This window comes from Trachinotus anak, unplaced genomic scaffold (genome assembly GCF_046630095.1).
Source record: "Trachinotus anak isolate AG129_WGS33_773 ecotype Australia unplaced genomic scaffold, CSIRO_AGI_Tana_v1 ptg000025l, whole genome shotgun sequence".
In the NCBI taxonomy this organism is placed as follows: Eukaryota; Metazoa; Chordata; class Actinopteri; order Carangiformes; family Carangidae; genus Trachinotus; species Trachinotus anak.
The window spans coordinates 7,316,345-7,338,495 of NW_027273876.1; the positions used below are offsets into that span (position 1 = coordinate 7,316,345).

The 22,151-nt window shown below is 41.7% G+C and overlaps 1 protein-coding gene across 3 annotated transcripts; it reads left to right on the forward strand.

Annotated features, from left to right (window-relative positions):
* The first annotated feature begins 90 nt into the window (after positions 1 to 90).
* cunh10orf90 (chromosome unknown C10orf90 homolog) lies at positions 91 to 20,070 on the forward strand. 3 transcript variants are annotated; one of them, XM_071463035.1, is made up of 11 exons: positions 91 to 2,113; positions 2,217 to 2,993; positions 4,319 to 4,382; positions 6,720 to 6,811; positions 8,791 to 10,132; positions 11,563 to 11,715; positions 12,040 to 12,158; positions 12,515 to 12,686; positions 13,869 to 13,929; positions 15,055 to 15,145; positions 17,070 to 20,070. In XM_071463035.1, the coding sequence occupies exons 2-11, from the start codon at positions 2,400 to 2,402 to the stop codon at positions 17,106 to 17,108; spliced, it is 2,727 nt and encodes a 908-aa protein (XP_071319136.1). In that variant the 5' UTR covers positions 91 to 2,113; positions 2,217 to 2,399; the 3' UTR covers positions 17,109 to 20,070. The 3 variants fall into 3 exon arrangements, with proteins under 3 accessions (XP_071319136.1, XP_071319134.1, XP_071319135.1); XM_071463033.1 differs by lacking the exons at positions 15,055 to 15,145; positions 17,070 to 20,070 and adding an exon at positions 14,334 to 15,044; XM_071463034.1 differs by lacking the exons at positions 91 to 2,113; positions 15,055 to 15,145; positions 17,070 to 20,070 and adding an exon at positions 14,334 to 15,044 and having other exon boundaries at positions 2,120 to 2,993.
* Positions 20,071 to 22,151: the final 2,081 nt, after the last annotated feature.

Genomic DNA, 22,151 nt, shown 5'->3' on the forward strand with positions numbered 1-22,151 from the left:
TTTTCAGCTGCAGAGTTTTTTTAATCGGTGTTTAGTTGACTCTAAACTAATGTACAGCAGTATTATTGAGTAGGCTAGAATTTATACTCTCTTTTTTTCCTCATACACTTTATTTTTTCTAGAGGCCTGGTTTGATTTTAAATGAAATTAGGGAATACTTGCAAAAAAGATACACAAAACACACACACACACACATATCTTCTTTATATATAGAACAAATACATGTGATTAACATGAATGTCACGATAACGGTGAAATAAAAGAAATACTAATTCAACTACAATGGTAAACACACAAATGAAGAAGATACAGCACATGGGTGTCTGCATATGGATAAAGAGTAAGTTGGGCTTTGAGTGCAGTGTATATTTTGGATTTTTGGATTACTTTTTATTTTCTATATTAGGAAGATAAAACTAATTTTTGTCCTTCTCACAGATTGAGATAAATAAATAAATAATTACACAAACACAGTTTCAACTTATTTCAATATCAAAGTTTTTTGAATATCATAAAAAAAACCTGTAAATGAATAAATATATTTAAAGTTAATATGATAAAGAGACATATATATATCTCTTTAACTGTATAGTATTGCCACATGCTAAAAGGCATGGAGCTTGGTGAGACTGTTCTTCTGAGGGTCTCATTCACCACAGAATAAGAGTTCATGTGGTCCATGTCCACTTCCTCCCCGCGTACTGATGAAGCTATAGCAGATAGCCAGTCACTCTGAACAGTGCTGTAATGAACTCATAAGAATTGTTTCTCAGAGCTGCAGGTGCTAAATAAAAGACATCACATGGACGCACCTGGTGCACACATCTGAATCTGCTCATCTTTATTCATCCTCTTTGCACAATTGTTGCATCACGTGTTTTACCCCACAATTAGAGAAGGGTCTCAAAGTTATGACCCCATGACCTGCCCTCCTTTGCGTTCACTTCCTCCACTTGTCATGTTGGAGTACTGCCAGCAGAGGGCGCCGCCCCTTTCAAACTTATTCTCATACACAAGAGCCTACCTCTTTTGAACCTTGTTGAATCTGTCCCAACTCAATTGAGTTTTTGATTGGATTTCATGTTATCTCTCAGGCAGAGGAGACAAAAGGATGCAAACTGCTTTACGTCATTGCATATTCCTTTTGCATGTAGCTTCTCAGCTTGATAAGGTGTTGTGAAGCAGGTCACAGCAATTGATATTTAAGATGTCTCTGTCTTATCTCTGTCTTTGAGAGACATTCACAAAATGTTATTTCACCAAGTGGGACTGAAGTTACTTTGAAAGACATCTGGGGACTGTTAATCCACTGAGAAACACTGAAATTCATTAAACATCAAAGCAACTGCCCATTCTTTTTTGAAAGAACATCTATCTTTGTAGATCTGTGTTTAGCTGCCTTTAAATAAAATCTGAAGCAGAATCTTGTCTCCAGCTTTAAGTAAATTCTTCTGTCTTGTAAATACCCTTCCCTCATGCATTGTGGGACATCATGTGGGTCACAGTTACTTATCCAAGAGGACACTGGCCCATTTTTAAGACAGCCTTGCTAAAGTCACATGGCTTGGACAGAGGCTTGAGGAAAGCGACGCCTCATAATCAGCCACCAACCACGAGATCACAGGGAAGAGCAGAGACAGGGGGAATTCAACAAAGACAACTTCTGAAGCACCAAGTGAGTCATGGAATAACATGGATAATCTGCTCATTAGTGATGCTCTATCATCTGTAAGGATCATAGTTGCATGGTACGTCTGACTTGTATAAATCCAAAAGTAGACCATTTAATTCTTAAAATGGTTAATGTTAATGATGTCTTTTGTATAAATGGAGATGCTGTTACATCAAGCATTCCATCAACAAGTGTTTGTTATTTTCCTATAGCCCGCTCGCCCCTCTGTCTCTTCCCATCTCCCTCCCTGTATTGGATGTTCAGCCCCTTGTGCTCAGTAACTCTTTTGTTCGCCAAAGCATCCCTCACATTGCTACATGCCTAACTGGAGACAGTACCCACCAGCACCTAGTTTATATCAAGACAGAGTGTTTACTTCTTAGACGCTAAGGACAGAGCAGCATTGGAAGCAAGTGAAAAAGGATTGTTTGTCAGCAACTGGTAAGTAATAGTATCAGCACCCCTGTGGAGTAGTGTAATGAAATAATAATAATTTGCACACATTTCTCACTCATAACTGTACTCTGATACCTTCTCATAACAGATCTGAAACAACGATGACCTAAAGCATTCTTGTGGCTGCTAATTCCTTGCAGTGCATTTCTGGCGTGCCTCTTTGTAAGACATCCTGTTGAGCCAGGGATTCTCATTAATACCTCCACTGTAAAGAGCTTTTATTGTGAGCTGAAACTCGAGAGCTGTGCGTGGTTACCTGAGATCCAGAGGGATGACTCTCCGCAGGCCAGCTGCCCACCTACGAAGAGCTCCGGGCTGGAGGAGATCAGGAGATGAGTCCTACTGGGAGAGCTTAATGTCTGAGGGGGAGTTTATGCCCAGTGCTTCTCACCCCCGACGTGCACCTCGGCCCCAGAGTGCCATCGAAGGAGGCCAGCTGGACAGCTGGCTGGAGCACCTACAGAGGATGCAAAACGACCTTCTCAGAGTGCCAGTTCAAGATCGTGTTCCAGTTTTCAGTGACCGTACAACATCCATGCCGGCCCTCAACAAAGAGCAAACAGGACGTACCTGGAGACATCAAGGGATTCCATCCTTCAGCAGTGGTTCATCAATATGTGGGAGTCCCAGCCTGTGTGAGAGTTCGCTTGGCAGCCAGGAGTCCCTCCAAACTGGGCTTTTTTCTCCTTCAGAGCGCAAAGGAAGCTGGGAGAGAGCTCATATCACACAGGCCCCTAGGAAGGAGCAGGCTCAACTCAGTTATCTTGCTCCAGTCAAAATTGGGTGGCTGCCAGTCCAAAGAAGAGTGATGATGATGGCTGATGCTTGCAACCAAAATCAGCTTTTGGACCACTCTGCTGGCCAGGTAAAACACACAATACCTCACAAAGCCTAAGCATATATCAAAAGGGTTCTTAACAGAGCATTCTCTGACGCCACAGTTTCTGTAGTTCCTCAGTCTATTGATTTGACAGATTTGAAGACTTTTTACTTTTTTATGTCGAAAAAATGGCAATTTCAGGTGTCTAAAGTCCTACGAAAGATTCTCTTGGAGCACTGAGAATTTTCCTCTCAGAGAAACCTTGTAGAACAACTTTTGTGTCTGTTCTTTAGGGTATCACAATTTTAAAGCATGCCTTTGACAGACTGTGAACTTATTTAACTTTGGATTTGGCACTGGCATCCTCTCAGGCTGTGTGACTCTGATTCTTACTTGTTAGTGAGACAGTGTAAGCTCTGCAAGTCTGAAATTAAAGTGCTGTGTAATGGAGGTGATGGTGCATAGGGCTAGGTAAGGCAGGCTAAAACACACACAAAGCCACAGAGAGCCATTTGTAGTCAAGTCTCTGTTACCCAGGGAGAAGGCAGGGCTCTGGTATCCTTTGAAACAGCTTACTCTGCAGGAACTCTACACATTCTCGAAAGATTTACGACTCATTTGGAGCTGTGGTGGCAGAGATTGAGCTTTGTGCCCTGAGAGGATGCAAGTCAATGTACAGAGAAAATTCAATGGGAGTATTATCCAGTGAAATGTTAATATGACTTCAGAATCAATAAGTTGCTCTGCTGTAGGCCTACGAGAGATTTGACTGAACTCATGTACACAGTGCATCCCTTCCTTTACGACTCTTTAAAAAAGTCAAGTCAGGATTACTTACTATAGTTCTGAGGGGTTATAATGAAAAGCATAGTTTTGCAAAAATACAAAAACTGCTTTACTGAGAAAAGATGAATGCCACTCATGTCTGACCGATATCTCTTGAGCTCCTGGTTAGCTTAGCTTACCACAAGGAGAGGAAACAAGCATAAACAGCTAACACAGTCTTTTTTATACTTTGGTTTTCGTAAGTCAAATAAAAAAAAAACGAATTATAATGTGTTAATTTGTGAGCTCTAGAGGTGCTGGTATGTTTGTTATCTTTGAACAGAGCCAGGCTAGCTATTTACCCCGTTTTTGGTCTTCGCGAGAAGCTAAGCTAGCAGTAATGTTAGCTTACCTTAAAGTCATGAGAGTTGGAGCAATCTTCTTATCTAACTCTGGGCAAGAAGGTGAAGAAAAATCTCCAACTATCATTTAAATTTTCTACCATGGGATAAATGAACTTTTTTAGGTCAGGTAAAACTGATGCAAAGGTACTTTTTTGGTGAAATCATGTCTTCTAACCATTTTTTCTTTTTTTTTTTTAACAGCTGAAACTGAAACAACCCATCACTCCAACATTTCAGAAGAATCAAGCCACACACAAGGCACAGGGTATGTTGTCACGCAGTTTGGCCTGTCACTTTACACTTGTTTAACAGGTGGGTTTTCAGCTGAGTATAGTAAGAAAATACCCTCATACTTCCAACAAATGCACAAATTTGTGCAAGTGTGACCATTATATAAGCATTATACCTTAAAGCAATACATAAAAATACATTTAAAAGCATAAAAGTTACTTTCTTGCACAATAAAAAAAAAAAGTCTCAGAAACAGACAAAGGTCCCATTTCAATTGATGTTTAGTGCCTGATCAGTGCTAGAACAAATTTGGCCACGAGGTAACTGCAGGGGTCTGTTGAGCTAGAGGGAGAACAAGAGCTTATTTCAGGGCTGACTTACCACACAGTTTACCTGCCTCTAATCAGCTCCTTGCAGCAGTGTTGCCCCTGTCCTCTTTCAGACGCTCCAGAATGACTGACTGGATGATCACTTTAAACAACCCCCCAAAAGCAAAGTCAATTTCAAGTACAAACGATTCTGACGGTTGTGCCATGGTATTCTGGCAGAATTGCAGGTAAAGGAAATAGGCGCTATTAGGCCTGAAGAGCTGGCACAAAGAGATGGTGGTGGGAGGGAAATGAGAGGCAGAAAGATTGGGAGAGATGCAGAGTGATTGGAGAATTAGCCCTGTTAATGTTTGAACACTGCAGCCCTCACACTCTCTGGGTTTGATCAGAGGTTTGATCTTTCAACCTTGTCCTTGTTTATACATAGATTATCCTGGCAAGGATGTGGCTGCTTGCAGAAATCAAAGGAATCCATCAATGGGAGTTAGGTACTTTGATAGAAAGAGTTGGCGTCTTAAGAATGGTATTTTTATTATTTACCACCTTCATATGGTCTATAATATAAGTATGATTTTTTTAAAAACAATTCTAAACAACCATATACTGTGTAAGCATGATGTCACTCTTTAACCATCACATATTAAAGAATAATTGAAGGAAAAATGACTTTGGCTTTGCATTTGACACACAACATTTCCAGTTATGCTCTTAGATCAATTATAAATCTCTTGCCAGTCACTCAAATGGACCATACATATTCATATTTCCAGTTACTTCACCATGAATGATAACACTATGCAGGTGCATGTACACAAATTGGCCACGGCTGAAATCCCTGCAACGAGCTGACGAAAAATGATCAACAAGAAACAAAAATCTCTATGCAGCACTGCTTCCAAATATGTCTTGTTTTGATGCTGCTTGCTTTTGCTCAGCTGTCAGTACATTTTCATCCACATTTCCCCGTCTGAAACCAAATGAAACTATCAGAAGTCCCAACCACAATTATTCCAACAAGAATTGACTCAGTTACACCCCAGCTAGCAAATTATCCCCGCGCTTTCTCATTCTTTTTCTTTCTTTTTTCTCTCTTTCTGGTTGTTGCTGACAACCCCTGCGAAAGAAGTTTTAATCAAACTTGAGTTTTCATTGCAGACACTTAATGCCCTCTCCCTCCACAAAAGTCACATTTAACAAACTTAAAATGGCCTGATGTTAATGAGCAAATGATAATAAAATTGGATCTTGTGCTCCAAGGGCCTTCATGTTTGGACAGGCGGGCCAATTTTCACTCTGCTCATACTTACTATTTAGATAAAACTCATGAGGATGAGGAATAAATTGGGAGGGTGGGGACTTGAGAGGGTATTTGCCATATGGCCTTGCTTCTTTATTTGCCTCTGGGATTAAGGTCAGCTGTTGATTCAGGGGGAAAAAAAAGATGACTGTGAGCTCAGCCAGTGGAGGTAATGAGAGAAGGTCTTTCAGGGGGCCCACAAGTCAGTTCAGACGAGGCATATAGAGATGACAGCAGGTGGAAAAATGTGTCAGGAGTCCTCTAAATACACCTCTAAAGACACATTTCTCTCTTGTTTTTCAGCTGTAATCACATTTGCAGAGTGGTGCAATTTTCGCCCCGTCTCTTGTTTTCTCCCTTAGAATGAAAAACACCATGGATTATCCGCACAGCATTGAAGGGTTATCCCAAAGTGAGAGCCCGTCGCCATGGTAACAGCAGCAGGTGGAAATGCAGCCAGGCAGGCAGTCGTGATGGCAAAAAGAGTATCAGTCAGGGCTGAAAGGCAGACCAGTCAAGTTGCTGTGTCCCCTGAGAAGGCAGAGAAGTGGCTCCTAGATTCACTTTACTGTGCCAACGTCAACTATTGACAGTGTCAACATTGTCATACAGTCAGAGGGATGACTGTCTTGTATATATGTGTGTGTGTGTGTGTGTGTGTGTGTCAGAAAGAGAGAGAGAGAGAGAGAAAACGTGTCTTGTGAGGAATGTGACACTGGATCATTTGTTTTGCCTTGATACATAGATGGAGAGGTGGAGGGACGTCACACCAGTTCGAGTGCTTTAGGCGTGAAGACGTGGCAGACAGCTGACCAAGGCTCTCCTAGTTTTAAAGAGGTAACTCATTACACTTCTGGTATGATTGCTTTTGACATTGAGCTCAGGTGGAGCTAACAGAGATAGCAAAGAGATAACACAACAATAGTAGAATATTATAATGGATATGTGTGGATCCGTGTGAGTGTGCAGAATGCATGTCTGGATACTGAGGTGAAATAATGTCTCCAAATAACAGTGTTATGCTTATACTATGCTTTCTGATGCTTAGGCCTGTGCCTTCACTTTAACCATGATAGATTTAGTGTCTCAGTGTTGGCTTTGTAGGAGACTCACAATGCTGGAGAAGCCAAGAGCCTCATTTATCAACAGTGATTATTTAGTTTCATTTTGTTTGCCTCCTGGACACCTGGACTCCCACACACCTGATAATCACCTATGTTACAAGCAATCCTTTAAAAATCTGAAGGAAATGATAGTGATTTATAAGAATAAATTAGTCCAAGGGATCAAAGATGAAAAACTTCACATTGCAAGATTTAAATTAAAGGAGCTATTTGGCTATTGCTACGTAGCCAGGATTAGCAATAACAGCTGTGAAGAAATGCTGTGAGTTCAGCATCAAACTTCATTTCTTTACTTACTAAGAGCTGGGTCCTGTGGTGGGAAGCAGCACCAACATTAACTCTGGTCTCTATCACATCTTTTCTTCTACTGAAGTTAGCAGGCTAACCAGCTAATCACTCTCCGATAGCGAGTCACTGTAGCCTCCGATCAGCCCTGACAAAATAATGCTGCTCAGAGGTCGTATTATAACTTCTTGTCTTGATAACGCAACAATGGCCAAAGCTCTTGGCACCACCACCCGCTCCCGGCAAGAAACCACGTTCGGCGGAAGAGAAAACAAGTAGCCCCTTTAAGGAGACAAACTAGAAGATACACTATGGAACTCGTGGGTTGAAACTTACAGTAAAAATAGTGTCCTACTGGAATAACAAACAGTCACTGAAGTAAAAAAAAGAAATTATTTGATCAACTCAAAACCTATGCCTATGTGCTCTTTAAAAATATGTCCCCTGCCTAATGCAGCGTGTGCCTAAAGCAGCTGAAAATTTGCCATTGTGTGCAGATCACAAACAAGATGTGTTGCCTGTTTCAATAGTGAACTAAAATTTGTGTAACTGAAAAAAAAATTTTGTGATGTTTAGTGAATCAATCTGTGGATTTGTGCATATGTGTGATCAAAATTTGAGAAAGAAGTCAGGAACTTCAGTATGTATCTATAAAATAAATAAATATGAATATATTTTTTCTGTTTTTGGTGAATAGTATTATGTTAACAGCTCTCCTCTTAGACCAGAGGTGTTCTGCAAAAGCTTGGCCAGTGCTGTGATGAAACGCAAAACAGAAAACATTCACAAATAGCTAGATCCCACACTTTGGATAGAAATGATTGCTGGCATGGTTTGTGGAACATTGATAAATGAGGTATCTCTGGGGTCACATCGTAAACCTGTTGGCGATTACAGCAGGGACACATCAGTGTTTCTCCATGCTCCATAAACACCATCAGAATCCTCTAGCCCAAGGATCAGAATCTTTGCTTTTTTGCCTCTCACTTTCTATTGGGGATAGAGTCTCATTGTTATTCTGTGAGGGATAAGTCACGCTGTGTGCTGGCTTTGCCTGCTGCTACTTCCATTGCTACTGGGGCATTCACTGTGTCAACCATGGGGAGAGTCATCTGACTAAAGAACAAACAGCAAAGCCCTGAAGAAAGACAGCTGACCTGCTGCTGAAATGTAGCGTTGGTGAGGTGTCATTTTGTCGATATCTCAGGTTATATTAAATGAGGCTCTGTTTTCTGTATTTGCCACTTCAAAGCAGCAGCTCAAATTGGCAAGATGAATATACATCTGTTTTATTGTGTTGATTAATGACAAGCCATTTAGCATGAGACAACAGCATGGTGGGATGGAGTTTCCGTGCATAGTCAGAAATTGTTATCACATAAAATCTCTTTTATTCACATGCTGTAGGTGCCAGAAAAACAAAGCTTTCCTGCTAATGAAGAGGACAGACATGTAAACTGGCAAGCTCTGGAGAGAGGATGGAATAATGTCAGGGTGTCGGCTTTCCCTGGATGCAGTCAGTCCATTGAGCTCCCCCCAGGGACCAACTCAGACCCCAACAGGAAGTCCCCTCTGATGAAAACAACCAGCGTAGATCCCCTCAAGCATACTCCTCTGCATCGAACAACTTCCACTGAGCCCTGCAGACCACGCTCTCTTCTGCAAGGATCAAACAGCACAGAGACGTACAAGTCCCATACTCCTTTGCGTAGGACAGGCAGTGTTCAGCCGATAAGGGCAACAGCCCAACTGCTGAGAACAAACAGTAGCTCACAGCCAGCACACATACAGACAAGGTCTGCCGTAACTACACTCATCCCTCAGAACAAAGCTGGTTTCTCCTCCATCACCATCTCCTCCAGGAAAGTGAGCAGATCAGCCAGTTTGCCTGGCTCTGACACCTACACCTCTTCCCAGTCCAGTGAGTCCACGTCTCCGCCTCAAACCCACCAGCCCATGGACGCAAACTCCAGGCATGTCACCGTGCAGAGGAAGGCCACTATAGTCAAAGTGACGGAGCAAAGGGTGATGTCCGGCCATGTCCCAAGCACAAAAAGTGCAGGTGCACCACCAGCTAGCCGTGGTTTGGACACAGTGGTCCACAGAAGAAAGGCTACTATCATCAAAGTGACAGAGCACAGGGAGACCTACAGTCCATCCAAGGTAGGGTCTGGGACGAGGCACCCAGAGTACAGACACAGCTACACGGAGGGAGCGTACGGGGACAGCAACGCATGGAGCCAGGGAAACCATTCACAACACATTGCAGCACCTTCATATCACCAATTTGATTTCACAAAGAGGCCAAGCCCTGTTGCAGCACCAAATACATCCACTTCAGATCCAGAGAAAAATGGTGGAACTCTACACAGATCCACACTGAGCCTTTTTGTGAGCAACACCCCTGCCATAGCAGCACCGGCGCCCTCAGAGGTTTCTCTGAGAGCTGTTGGACAGAGATCGGAGAGGCCGCGCAGACCACTGAGCTGCTATGGCAATGTGTTTGGACATACTGAGCCAAGCAAGGAGAATGTGACACAACCAGCTGCCAGGAAATGGAGCTTTGGGCTTCCACAAGAGACCAATATCAACCCTGTGAACTCCGACAGTAGTTTCATCAGCCCTGGAACAGCAGTGAAAAAAGGAGGTCAGCTAGTGGCAGACACCCGTAAGCCAAACAGAAGCAAAAAAGAAATCTTTCCTCCACCAGAGGATGCAGCCCCCTGTCTAACTCTCATCAAGGCCCCAGGTAGGTTTCACTGTCCCACTCTGACAGCCTCCTTGTCAGCACACAGCCCTGCCTTTGTCTCTGATCTCCACTTTTCAAAGGATGGCAGTGTCTAAATATACACTTCCTTTGTGCCATTTGTGTGTTCTAGCTTGAAGTTATTACACACTTCAGCATCCATTCTGGAGCTGAACTCCCGGGTTTGATATTGTCTTTCGCCTTTGATGTCTTATTAGATTGTATTGAGGTGATTCCTTTATCTGCCGGCCCTGAGTGCAATTGACACTCCTGCCGGATATCTGCGCTGATGTCAAAAAACACAGCCGAGACGCGGAGACCCCCATCGGCACCTTCCGACACTTTCTCATTTTCACCTTCTTTCATTTTCCCACGCATCTCTTTGCATGCATAATCTATTCTGGTCCCCCCTTTTCACTTGCAGCACAGGGGAGGCAGAGGAATCACAAGCTGCTAAACATGGTGAAAATAAAGTATTAGGGATGTGTTAGAATCAATTTTAACATCCAGATCCTGCAATGCAGCTGTTAGATTTGTGTGTGTTTCTTGGTGGTGATTATGTTGTGGGGACAAAAATCCCCTCCAGGGAATAAATGCAGAGCTGTTTTAAAGTGTTTGGATGCAAGTTCAGGACAAGTCCAAATCACGTCACATGTTTTCTTAAGTAAACTGTAGATTAAGGTTAAGGGTTTTCAGGTCTCTGGGTGTTGAGCAGTGAAATTTGAACATTTTGTTTTCCATGTTAATGGTTTTTGCTTTTTACTTAACTGAGAAAAAGTTCTTTTAGTGTTTTAGTTAAATATTCAAACATGTAAGACGTGGGGCCATGGAAGTCCTTGCTGTTGGTGTCTTATTTATCTTTTATTGCTGCAGGATTTTAAAAATTAAAGATTAGAGGTTTTTGCTTTAAGTCTAAAGTCCGGTCTGGTGGTGGTCAAGTCTCAAATCCTTATTTTTCTGACTTAAGACTGAATGAAGTCTCAGTTTCGAGTCCACAGCTCTGAATTGATGTATGATCATATGATGTCCTCACAAGTGACAGAGACGCTGCCTGATTATGTAGAGTAGTTAAAACAGCCGTCTACAGTGACTGTTTGGGAATGCTGAATGTTCAGGTGAATTATTAATCTGACGAGGGAGTTTTCTGCTGAGCCGGTGTGTTTCTTTCATTCACAATGTCTTTTCTCTCTGTGAAATTATTAATTATTCTTTAATCACATTCATTAAGAGTGTCATCAATTAATTACTGAGGCCTAGGGCAGCGTAATTTAAATTCAATGTTTGATACAGACAGCCTCCAAATGAGGCAGGACATTATGAAATAGTGTTAAAAATCAGCCGGTGGTTCACAGTAGCCGAATGGTGGGTCAGTAACAGCCAGTTTCACTGTTTTACTTACTCCTCAGTTGCATCAAATCCCTCCTGCTTTTCAGATCCCCACTCACATCAGTCTCCAGAGGAAGTGCTTGCACTCAATGCAGCCGCGATCATAGCAAATATCAAACTCCAAAGACAACTTAGTAAGAAGAAAACACCAAAGAGCAATTCTGAGAAGGACTCCACTGCACCACCTCAGGGAAACACTGGTATTATTACTTCTCCCTTCCCCTCATACATAATCATAATTTCTCACCTTATATAAAACATCGATCTTTGCTACAATTACCTGAAAATGTTGCAAGCTCAACACTTTGTTTCCAGAGCTACATCTTTGATTGAATCAATACTGATACAGTGAAATTCCTGGCCTCTTACATACTGCGCCTGTTTGATTCATACTGAGAAGTAATATGTCACGGCAGGCCCAGAGGGCTGTTGAGCAACCGGGCTTTTGCAGTCAGGCATGTGAGACCAAGCCAGGTATAAATGAAACGCAAACAATTTGATTTTCTCTGCCTTGGTGGTGACAGAGACGTGTGCGAAGCCACATCCTGATCAGAGCCCAGTCCAGCGCCGCAACCTGCCGCACGCTGCATTTGTTATGCTGAGTCTCGACCCTGAAAGGTCACCTGAAACGGTTTCTCTACAGGTGAGTGCAGAAGCAATTTTTTCAGCTAATAAAACAATGAAACAAAAGGTTGGGGGTTTAATTATCCAAATAGGAATGTTAAGCAAATAGATACATATTAGATTAGATGTAATTCTTATGTTGTTTATCATCTGCCTTCTCGGGTTTATCTTAGCTGTCTTTGGGGATATTGACCCCCAGGTTGGCAATCACTGAAAAACACTACAATGCCAGTGAAAGGGAATGACACATTTATACTCTATTTAGAGTGCCCCCCTCTACCCCAGGGCTATATCCTGGGGTAGAGGGAGTTGGAGGTGAGGGGCTGGACTTACATGTTTTGTTAAGGAAGATCAGTGCGTTTCTGTTTCTGTCAGGAAGCGCTGCAGAGGTCCAGACCTGACTTCATCAGTCGCTCCCAAGGCAGACTGCAAGAGCTGGAGCGGAAGGCACAGGAGAGGAGGCAGCTGGCAGGTTCGGCAGACCCAAAGTCACGTGCCGCCCTCAGACAGAGGAGACCCCACAGCGCCCGCACCACCTCTGTGAATGGTACTGTATCTGGACCCACCCACTCACCTGTCTCATCCACTCATCCACCACACTGTGCCTGTGCAGCTGCAGTGGCTATTTGCCACACTCAGATGCAGAATAAAGAGCACAGGATCATAGCTGTCAGCCAATATGTGTTGTTTTTCAAGGCTTATATCAATATTTTTGGATTCAACTGCTGATAGGAAACATTTTGCCCAATTATGCCACACATTTCCATATTGTTCTGCTTGAATTGGTCCTAACTCCACTGAAATTCTCTACTGAACCCAAAAAATACTGATTTATCAGTAGATTTAGACAGGGTCACAACTCCATAACAGGCAAACACCACGTAATGGTTCTGCACTACTATTAAACACAGGAATCGCTTTAGATAAATTGCATAGAGCTAAACAAATAAGTACAATAACATGAAGAAAATGTAAAGAAAAGATTCAGGAGGAATTCATGATGAAGAGAAAGAAGGAACTGGCACGCTGGGTTAAGCTGAAACTAAATGCAATAAAAGGCACTCGGAATAAGATATGAAACAAATGGCTTTATTGCATATATATGCAAGTGCTCCTCTATTGAATAACAAGCTTTCAGGATGATTGCCAGCACTGGAAATCAGTGGAAATACATCAGTGACCTTCAGATGTCATTACGCTCTCAATGCAGTGTTCACTCTGATGAGATTTCCGCTCAGAGTGCCAAGCTTCACAGCAGACAATGAAGAATGTAAAGATTCGTGACAGGGATTTTGTAGCTCTCTCTGCCCTCTACTGGCTGTAACAGGAAGATGCATCAGTGGGTCAGTGACAGCTGGGAAAGTGACAGATTGAGACTAGGTCAGAGTTTTTAAAAAAATCACATAATTTCACTAAGGATTTCCTCAGTGTTTAGAAATCTGTGGCACCGTTAACTTGTATAAATGACCTCACGGTTTATGCATAATGCTGATAGGTGCAAGGTGGAATTCATGCCCATATTTAAAATAATCTAATCTACTCTTTTTGGAGATTGTGATATGATCCTTGTCTTGTCTGTGAGAGAGGAAGCCTTCAGTCTCTTCAAACGCCAGAAAAAGCTAGAGTGATATGCTGCCACGCTTTGAAGCCTACGACTCAATCAGCATTGTTTATGTGTGTGTGTGTTTCTGTGGTTTGTGTCTGTGTGTGAATGTGCTCGTGTGTCCAGATAACCTTTTCAAACCCAGAGATAGAGTCATTACTGGGAAAGAGATGCTCAGATCCAAGCGGTGAGTTCCATCTCCTTCTCCACCTTGGCACGCTGTCAGATGCTTCTTCTTTCTGGGCCGATTCATCCTTATCTCTTGCATCACTTTCGCATGTGAAGGCAGAGCCTGTGTTGATGACATCTGCTTACAAAATATGCTGCTCTCGTTTCTCTGCCAAGACTTTTGCTCGATAATTATATTTTTTCCTTCCTCCATGCCTCACTTGTTTGCTTCCCTTCCTGGCAGATCCAACTATTGATTAGGAAGATATATTTGACTGTGGATTTATACAGACTATAGTGTTGTGTATTGTTGATTTACAGTAAGAAGTGGTGCGTGGAAAGTCATCGACTGTATCCCACCACCCAAAAGTACTTGCATTTATCTATCATATATCCATTAAGTTATACTGTTTATCCTTATAGGGTCACAGGGGCGCTGGAGCCAATCCCAGCTGACACTGGGTACATCCTGGACAGGTCACCTGTCTGTCACAGGACTGACATACAGAGACAAATAATCAGTCATGATCACATTCACACATACGAGCAATTTAGAATCGCCAGTAAACCTAATGTGCATGTCTTTGGATTGTGGGAGGAAGTTGGAGTATCCAGAGGGAACCCACACAGACACAGGGAGGGTTCAAACTCAGAACCTTCTCACTGTGAGGCGGCAGTGCTTACCACAGAGACACAGTATATATAATAATAATAATACATAATAATGTAATGTACATTTATATATATGTTTACAACCTTTTTGAGAAATATGGATAAATCTATGATACACGTGTATCTATATTTCTAAAAAGGTTGTAGATGGGGGCCCCCCGGTGGCTCACCTGGTAGTGCGTGCACCATTTAGGCTGGGTCCTCACCACAGTGGCCTGGATTCGAATCTGAGTCAGGCCCTTCGCTGCATGTCATCCCCTCTCATCACTAACTTTCCTGTCTCTCTATTACAATAAAGATAAAAGTGGCTGATAAAATAACTGATTGAAGTTGACTGAATTCTTGGTTGGAAATGATGTTTTTAGATGAAAGATAAATAGTTACTGTTATTTTTTGCTATTATTTTTTTTAATAGCAAACTTTACCAATGATCATAAAACACACAAAATACAAAATGATAATTTTGTTACAGCACACTTGCAGAGGTGAAGAGGATAACGGATGAAGAGAAGAACAAGGAGGTGTGCTTGAGCAACAGACAGCGAGTTGAACTTTTCAAAAAGGTACTTCCTATACGTCTGTCTTTCAAAGCAAATATAAGTGAACCCCAAACTCACATCATATTCTTCATAAGTCTTGTGCAGAACCCAAAGTTTTCAAATATGCCAGATATGTCTGGCTGAATTTATGTACAGAATAATACAAAAGACATATTTCCATTTCACTGATTAAATACCAAACTGTTTCGATGAAGAGCAGGAGCAAGCTGATGCTGAATATACAGTGTATTCTAGTGTACATCATATTAGTGTCGACTGGTCCTTATGCTCCAGTGGTTATCTCTTAAAATTTAAACATCATTCCTGCCAAATGTGATTTCCCGAACGTTGGTATGAATAAATTTGTATGGAGAAATGATGCACTGAATCACAAAGCACATAAAAAATAAGGGATAAACCAAAACAACTCACCACAGAGTTCAGAAGTATTTGCCTGAGACACTGAACAGAACATTAATTGTGTGTATGACCCACAGGCAATTGAGCAAGTAATAACACACCTTTCTCCTACAAGCTCAATTAAACCTTGCAAAGGGTGAAACATTTTGCAATAATGGCCAGCACTAAAGGGCTTTAGTAATAATGCAGCTTTTCCTCTCTTCACAGCAGTGGAGCCGTTGAAAAATAATAATGGCTTCAAATTGCCGGCTGACTCTGTTATAGTGAATTGAAAAGACCGGCAGTGAGTAGGACACATGAGGTTGAACTTAAAGGACATTTATACACAAACCTGGGGCTGGATGGATGCATGGTGTGTTTGAGAATTTTCTTCTGTTGTTGCCAGCCTCGTGGGCTCCCTAAAAATTAGCAGTAAATAATATCAAGCAGAGCTTCATGTTTATTCTCTGGCTTTCATCTGCTTTGAAACAGGAAATCACCCTTTTATTAAGTATCCAATGATTGTTTCTCCACTTTATATTCAACATCATATTCATAATCACATAAATCTTTTTTTTTTTTTAATATATATATTTTTGGGGCGTTTTTGTGCCTTTATTTGTTAGGACAGTATAGAGTGACAGGAAATGAGGGGACAGAGAGAGGGGGAATAACATGCAGTTGCCTGCTCAGAGCATTTGTGCCCATGTGGTGTGCACCCTAACCACTCAGCTTTCGGGTCGCCCCAAATCACATATTACTCTATTACCACAGAGGTTATGTTTGATTGATTGTACGTATGGAAAAAGACATTATTGCTGTTAGACCAATGAGTATATTCTTCCACTAGAGGTCGTTGCTGCCAAACTTTTGCCATTTTCATGCACTTCTCTCTGTTTAATGAGAAAGGCTGACCTTAAAAAACACACTTAGAGGCAGCTCATTGAGAGAAGTGGGTGTGGGGTTTTTTTTTTTTTTTCATTCTCTGGTCAATAATTATCATCCTCCAAAGAACATATATATATATTTTCTTGCCAGCGTAATTGTAGTGCCTCACATTCACTCTGCGCCCCACGCCCTGTCTCTCATTATGGAGAAAAACTGTGAACAGTCTCATTGTGCTGAGAGTATGAGGCCCGTGTCCCTCAAGGAACAAAAGGCCCTTCAGTGGCAGAGACAACTACAGTGTCAGTGCCACCATTCAGCCGAGCTGCAGACGGAGTGGGTGCCCACACGCAGCTGCTCCACCCACACTGCTGCTGTGGCAGATAACAGCGGGAAGATGGGCCCTGCCAGAGGATCCAGCAGGTCCTGAGAGAGGAGCTGGAGTGTGGGTGGGTGAGAGGATGGCAGGCACCGGGCTTCACCTTTGTTTTTCGTACAGGACTGTGTTTCACATCTGAGACTTGAAGAGCGTGTGTGCGTTTGTGTGTTTGCCTGGATTGGAAAAGGTTCACAGGGCTTTTGTGTGGACCAGACTGGTGATCTGCACCCATCCTTCTGTCCTAATTGTTTTAGTAATCAGAGTGTTTTTGTTTTCTTGTTGCAGAAGCTGTTGGATCAGCTTCTGCAAAGGAGCAACAACTGAATGACTGGCAGCAGATGAAGATGATGACATGGCCAAGCCTGTAGCATTGCATAACAGACTGAGGAAGTGAACTCTGCCCTTTGCCTGTGCTGAATATGAGTTCAGATATCAGTGTAGGTCGTGATATAACTCAAGCCTTACCTCACCTCAGCCTGTGTTTGTTTCTCTCATGTACGATTGCATTTGTGTTACAGAGTTAACATCTGCTTTTCTGAAATATAAGAACATGCCCATCTTTCAAAAACCTAGACGGCTGTCAAACATCAGATACTGATGTTTTGAAGGTTTTTTTTCACAATCCCCAAAGATTCTTCTATCCAAAAAAAATGTTCTGTTAGAGACACAATAAAAAAGACTTTTAAACTGTCCTTGTAACAACTCTACCATATGTCCTAATCCAACAAAAATCTCCTTGCTCATTTAAATAGATAAATACATGATGATAAAACTTTTTAATGGGTTGAAGGGGTTTAAAATAGTTGTTTTATGCAAAGAGAGTTTTTTTTCAAATATATTTTAAACATGAAGTTTTTCTTTTTTTTTATAGTCCACAAGTGGATTGAGGGTCAGAAACAGAATCCATGGAACCAAGACCAAGTCAGGTTGAGGAAGGCCCAAGATGAAGGGCAGAAAGCTGAAATCAGAGCGCAATACAGTACAATACAGTCTGATATGATTAGTTCCCAGGTTCACACTTCTTCTTCCTAACATGTTTAATAAAGGGTCCCCGAATCTAAAGAAAGTTAGGGTGGGCATTGGATAGATTATACTGAGGCTTCTCAAGGTGTAGATAGGAAATCATGTTGCTTAGTCACTTTTCAAAGCAAGGAAGGGAAATAGATTTCCACTTTCTCAGGATGAGCCTTTTTGCAATGACAAAACCAAGCCAGAGGATTTGTTGCAAAGAGACAAAGAATAGTTGAAGCAACCCCATATCACAAAGAGACCATCTGGGATTTGTTGTCTGCCATATATGGTGCTGTTCAAATGAAAGATGTCATCCCAGAAACTCTTGAGATTGGGGAATGACCAGGAAAGATGAGCTAGCATCCTGTCACTTGACATTTGATACTTATCACAGGTAGATGAGACAGAAAATTGCAGCCAGTGGATGACTTTAAACTGAAAAGCTGAAGTCTATACCATTGATACATGTTTTGATCTCATCTAAGCCTTTTGCCCATAATTTATCCAAAATCTCCTCACCAGTATCCTTAATCCTTGCCTCTTTAATGCGGAGAGACTGGGCTGTCAGAGAAAACAAGGCCAACAAACTGTGACATTAAATGTTTGGAGGTAGGGATTCTCGTCACAAGGTCATGGAGGTTGTATTTGAGCATTATATTGAAGTCCAATCTAATTTACAGAAACTGAGAAAAGCGACCAGCAGAGAGGTCCAATTAAGCCTGAAGTTGAACAAAAGATGCAAAACAGTTGTTAATATAGAGATCCTTAGCAGTAAGCAGACCCGTATCTGACCAATGAGAAAAAAACATTTATGCTGGGTTCTGGTATTTCGGAGCATAAATGGACAATTCTGAGACTGTGCACACACTTGATTTGCCTCAAAGAGCTATGCAAAATAAAGCCAACCTCCAGTTGTTTGGTTTAGAAAATAAAAAGTCCATTAAGGATGCCCCAGGTCAACTGGGACAGAGGGCGCTCCCCTGCCCTGCCACAGCTGGAGTGTGATTCGTGGAGAGAATTTTTAAAATCCAGACAGTCAGAAGAGTCTTTGAATATTCTGGAGATACTTCTTTGAAATGTTGACATAGCTTTTTCTATTGGAAAAAAAACCAGATGCTTACCTCCGTGACTCAGTTCTCCCTGCCCCTCTTGTGGTATGCAATAACAAATGAAAATGACCAAAATGAATGTATGAAATCATGTCTCAGCACTCTGCTTTTGCTTGTTATCAGATATCACCCTGACCAATACCCTTTTGATGGAAGATCTTAACCAGTAATGCATTTTTGTTTATCAGTGTTATCATGTTTTCACTTGATTGCAAATTGCCTTTCTCTCCAGAATACTTCATGTAATGGGATGCAGAGTAACCTCTCGCTGCACGACAGCGCACTGATGTCCTCACGCAGCCACTTTCACATGATCTCATGTGATGTGAAGCAGTGATATAAGACAAAATAATTCATTATGCTCCACAGTTCCATCCAGGACGGTTTTCAGCTGTCCTCATTATACAACCAGTAAGCAGACAGAAGCTTGAAATGGGCTCAGCTATTATTCACTGCCAGCTATTAGCTGTAAGATGGAGGAATGTGACCCCTTCTCACTGGAAATGCCCCGTTAATGGACAGTGCCGATTTGAATGGAGCCTCTGTCTCTGTCTTTGTCTCATGATGGACTGGGGCCTGCCAATGTGGATTTAGATTTGTGTGTTTTGATCCAAAGTGAACGTGCAGCTCAAAAACATGATGGAGCTGCTCATAAATCAAAAGTGAGACGTGTGTATATTTATTTTTGGAATAATAGGCAGGAAGGCAGATGCTCTTTTCATTACTCCTAATTGTTATTTTACTCATTAGCCTTTAAGTTGGAGTTCTTTCATAGTCTAGCTGTTTCATCCATCTAAATTTACGCTGGTGTCTTGGAGAAGACAGATGATTACTACTGACTGTGTTTTGTAAACCTTATTTCATGTCAGCGCATATGCATGTGTGGGTGTATTTGGTAGGAGCACATTAATAACAGCAACCATGGTTTATAATGGTTTTCTTCTTTCTAAAATCAGCAAATACTAGGAATTAGAATAAGACAATTACAGACCATGGATGCTGCTTAAAGAACATTATTTACTGTGTGTATTCCTTTAAGGTTTAAGTGGCTCTGTCTATCCAGTGGTAGGAGATGGTTTTACAGTGTGATATAAAATGTAACTGAATTCTTTATACTCAAGCTATGTATTTTATATTGTTATCTAATTATATGTATTTTATATGTGTTTGGATCTCTTTTATTAAATTTACCTTAAAATGTGATGGTGTAAAATCTGAGTTGAAAAAGTTGTATTCTCTCTAAACTACATAACAGAATAAGAGAAGTGAGCTGGAATAACTGCCATAAAGTTGAGATTTATTGGTTGGGACTATCTGTCCTAGCACACAAACAGAAAGTCCTGTTTTACTGTCAGCTACACTCTGTGCCTTATCATCTTCCTCCAAACACCCTGTGGCTCTTAAAAAGAGCAAAAGATCAGCTCTTTGTAACATCCTTTAGCTGAATGTTGAGCTCCAGTGAAATCAGTATGCAGGTAAATACTCCTCAGTGTTCTTTCATTTTCATTTGTATTTGAACCAAGTCACTTCTGAGCATCCTGACGCTAGGCTGCAACCTATAGCTCCTATTTCAAATGGTGTGAGGCAACAATATATGCTGCTGTGATTTTACCTTCATGCTGGGAGCATATTGTACCTGGAATGCTACACTTTCATTTTGTCCTGTGTGGGAGAAAAAGCTTTCAGGAACCCAGCCTGTGTGTGGACATGCCTGATTGTCATTCTGAGGTGGAGGGCCATGAGGTGCGCTGCAGAGTGCACACACTGATGAGAAACTGAGCAGAGCCATAGTGTTTGAATAGGCCATGTGCCCATGTCCGTTTACATATGCCCCTATAATCTTTTTGTGCGTCAAAGTGATGGCAGCTCGGATTCCTAAGCTGTTTGAAAGTGTGAACGCAATTGATGTGCTCACAGTAAAACCACTGTCTGATGTGTGTTGTCTGCACCCAGAGAACAGAGCTTGGAGTCATCAGATTCAGCTGGGTTTACAAATCTGCATTTTTTTTTTCCACGCATGCATTCATAAGAACATCTGTGTGTGAGGGCTGTGTGGCTTTATTATTCAAATCTACACTCAGTGTGGGCTGCTACAGTATGTGTGCGCTAATCAGGCTCTCTGGGTCAAGCTGAGCAAAGGATACAAGAGACAGGCCGGAAATGATTTGCTTTGCCTTCAATATAAAATGCTAGGTTCGCGCACTGTGTCCTGTCCCTTCCAGCCTTAAACAAAATGACATGTAGGTGAAATTGAACTTCTGTAAGGTGATAGACGCAAAACTCTGTTTGTAATTTGACAAAATTATCATGACTGGAGGTACACTTGCTTTTTTTTTTTGGAGGGGGTGGCATCATCATAAGTTCTGACAGTGCAATGTGAAGGTGTGTTTGCTCAGTCTGACCAACAGCAGAAAAGTGAAAAAAAACAACAAAACATATAGTGTCAAATACGCAATCTGAAGTAATATGAAGCAAAGAGCAGCAGCAAGTCCTCGCATTTCAGATTTGGCATTTGGTCTTGATTAAAGAGGATAATCTAAATGAGTCGACTTTTCACCTGCATCTCACAGGGAAAACACAGTGAAAGCACCTAAAAAAAAGTACACACTGAGTAAAGATTACCTGGTGAAACTACTAATTCCAAAGTTGAGAATGATGTTATTTTTAGTTAAGTTATTTTTTAAAGTAAAGTTTAAGTAAAGTTTTTTTTTTTTTTTTTTTTTGGCCTATATTCCTTCAATACATTCTTTATCTAATGTTCTTGTGCAACCATAATTACATTCCGATGGTAATGCAGGGGTATTATTTCGAAAGCTCGGACCGGAAGTTGTATCTTATTTGTATCTGGTAACTTGATGCTGCTCGTTTAACGATCGGAAGCGCCGGAGGTGGCGTTAGGACCTGGCGGAGCGCGTCATTGAAGCACATGGTCCCCACTCATAAGACAACACTTCTCGCCAGTAATTGCCCTAGAATTGATGTCACTCCAGTGGGCGACTGACACAGCAGGGGCTGGTGTATTTGTCAGTGTGCTCATCGCCCATGTCACTCTGCTTCCTCACTTTGTTTTGCGCGCTGCAACCTGTGACTTGGACACCTTTGAATGGGGAAAGTGCGCGGAGTTGAATCAGCTGTCCTCGGGATTTCCGAAAGCACCGCTCACACACTTGATCATATTTCAGGAAGTCATTTTATTTTTTATTTATTTATTTTTTGGTGGGGGGGGGTTGGGGTGGGGTGGGGGGGG

Excerpts from the sequence above, each read along its gene's own strand:
- cunh10orf90 (XM_071463033.1), top strand. The coding sequence starts at position 2,400 with ATGACTCTCCGCAGGCCAGCTGCCCACCTACGAAGAGCTCCGGGCTGG. Across the intron at positions 12,687-13,868 it reads CCGCACCACCTCTGTGAATG|ATAACCTTTTCAAACCCAGA; the intron begins GTACTGTATCTG and ends TCGTGTGTCCAG. Across the intron at positions 13,930-14,333 it reads GAGATGCTCAGATCCAAGCG|GGTCACAGGGGCGCTGGAGC; the intron begins GTGAGTTCCATC and ends TTATCCTTATAG.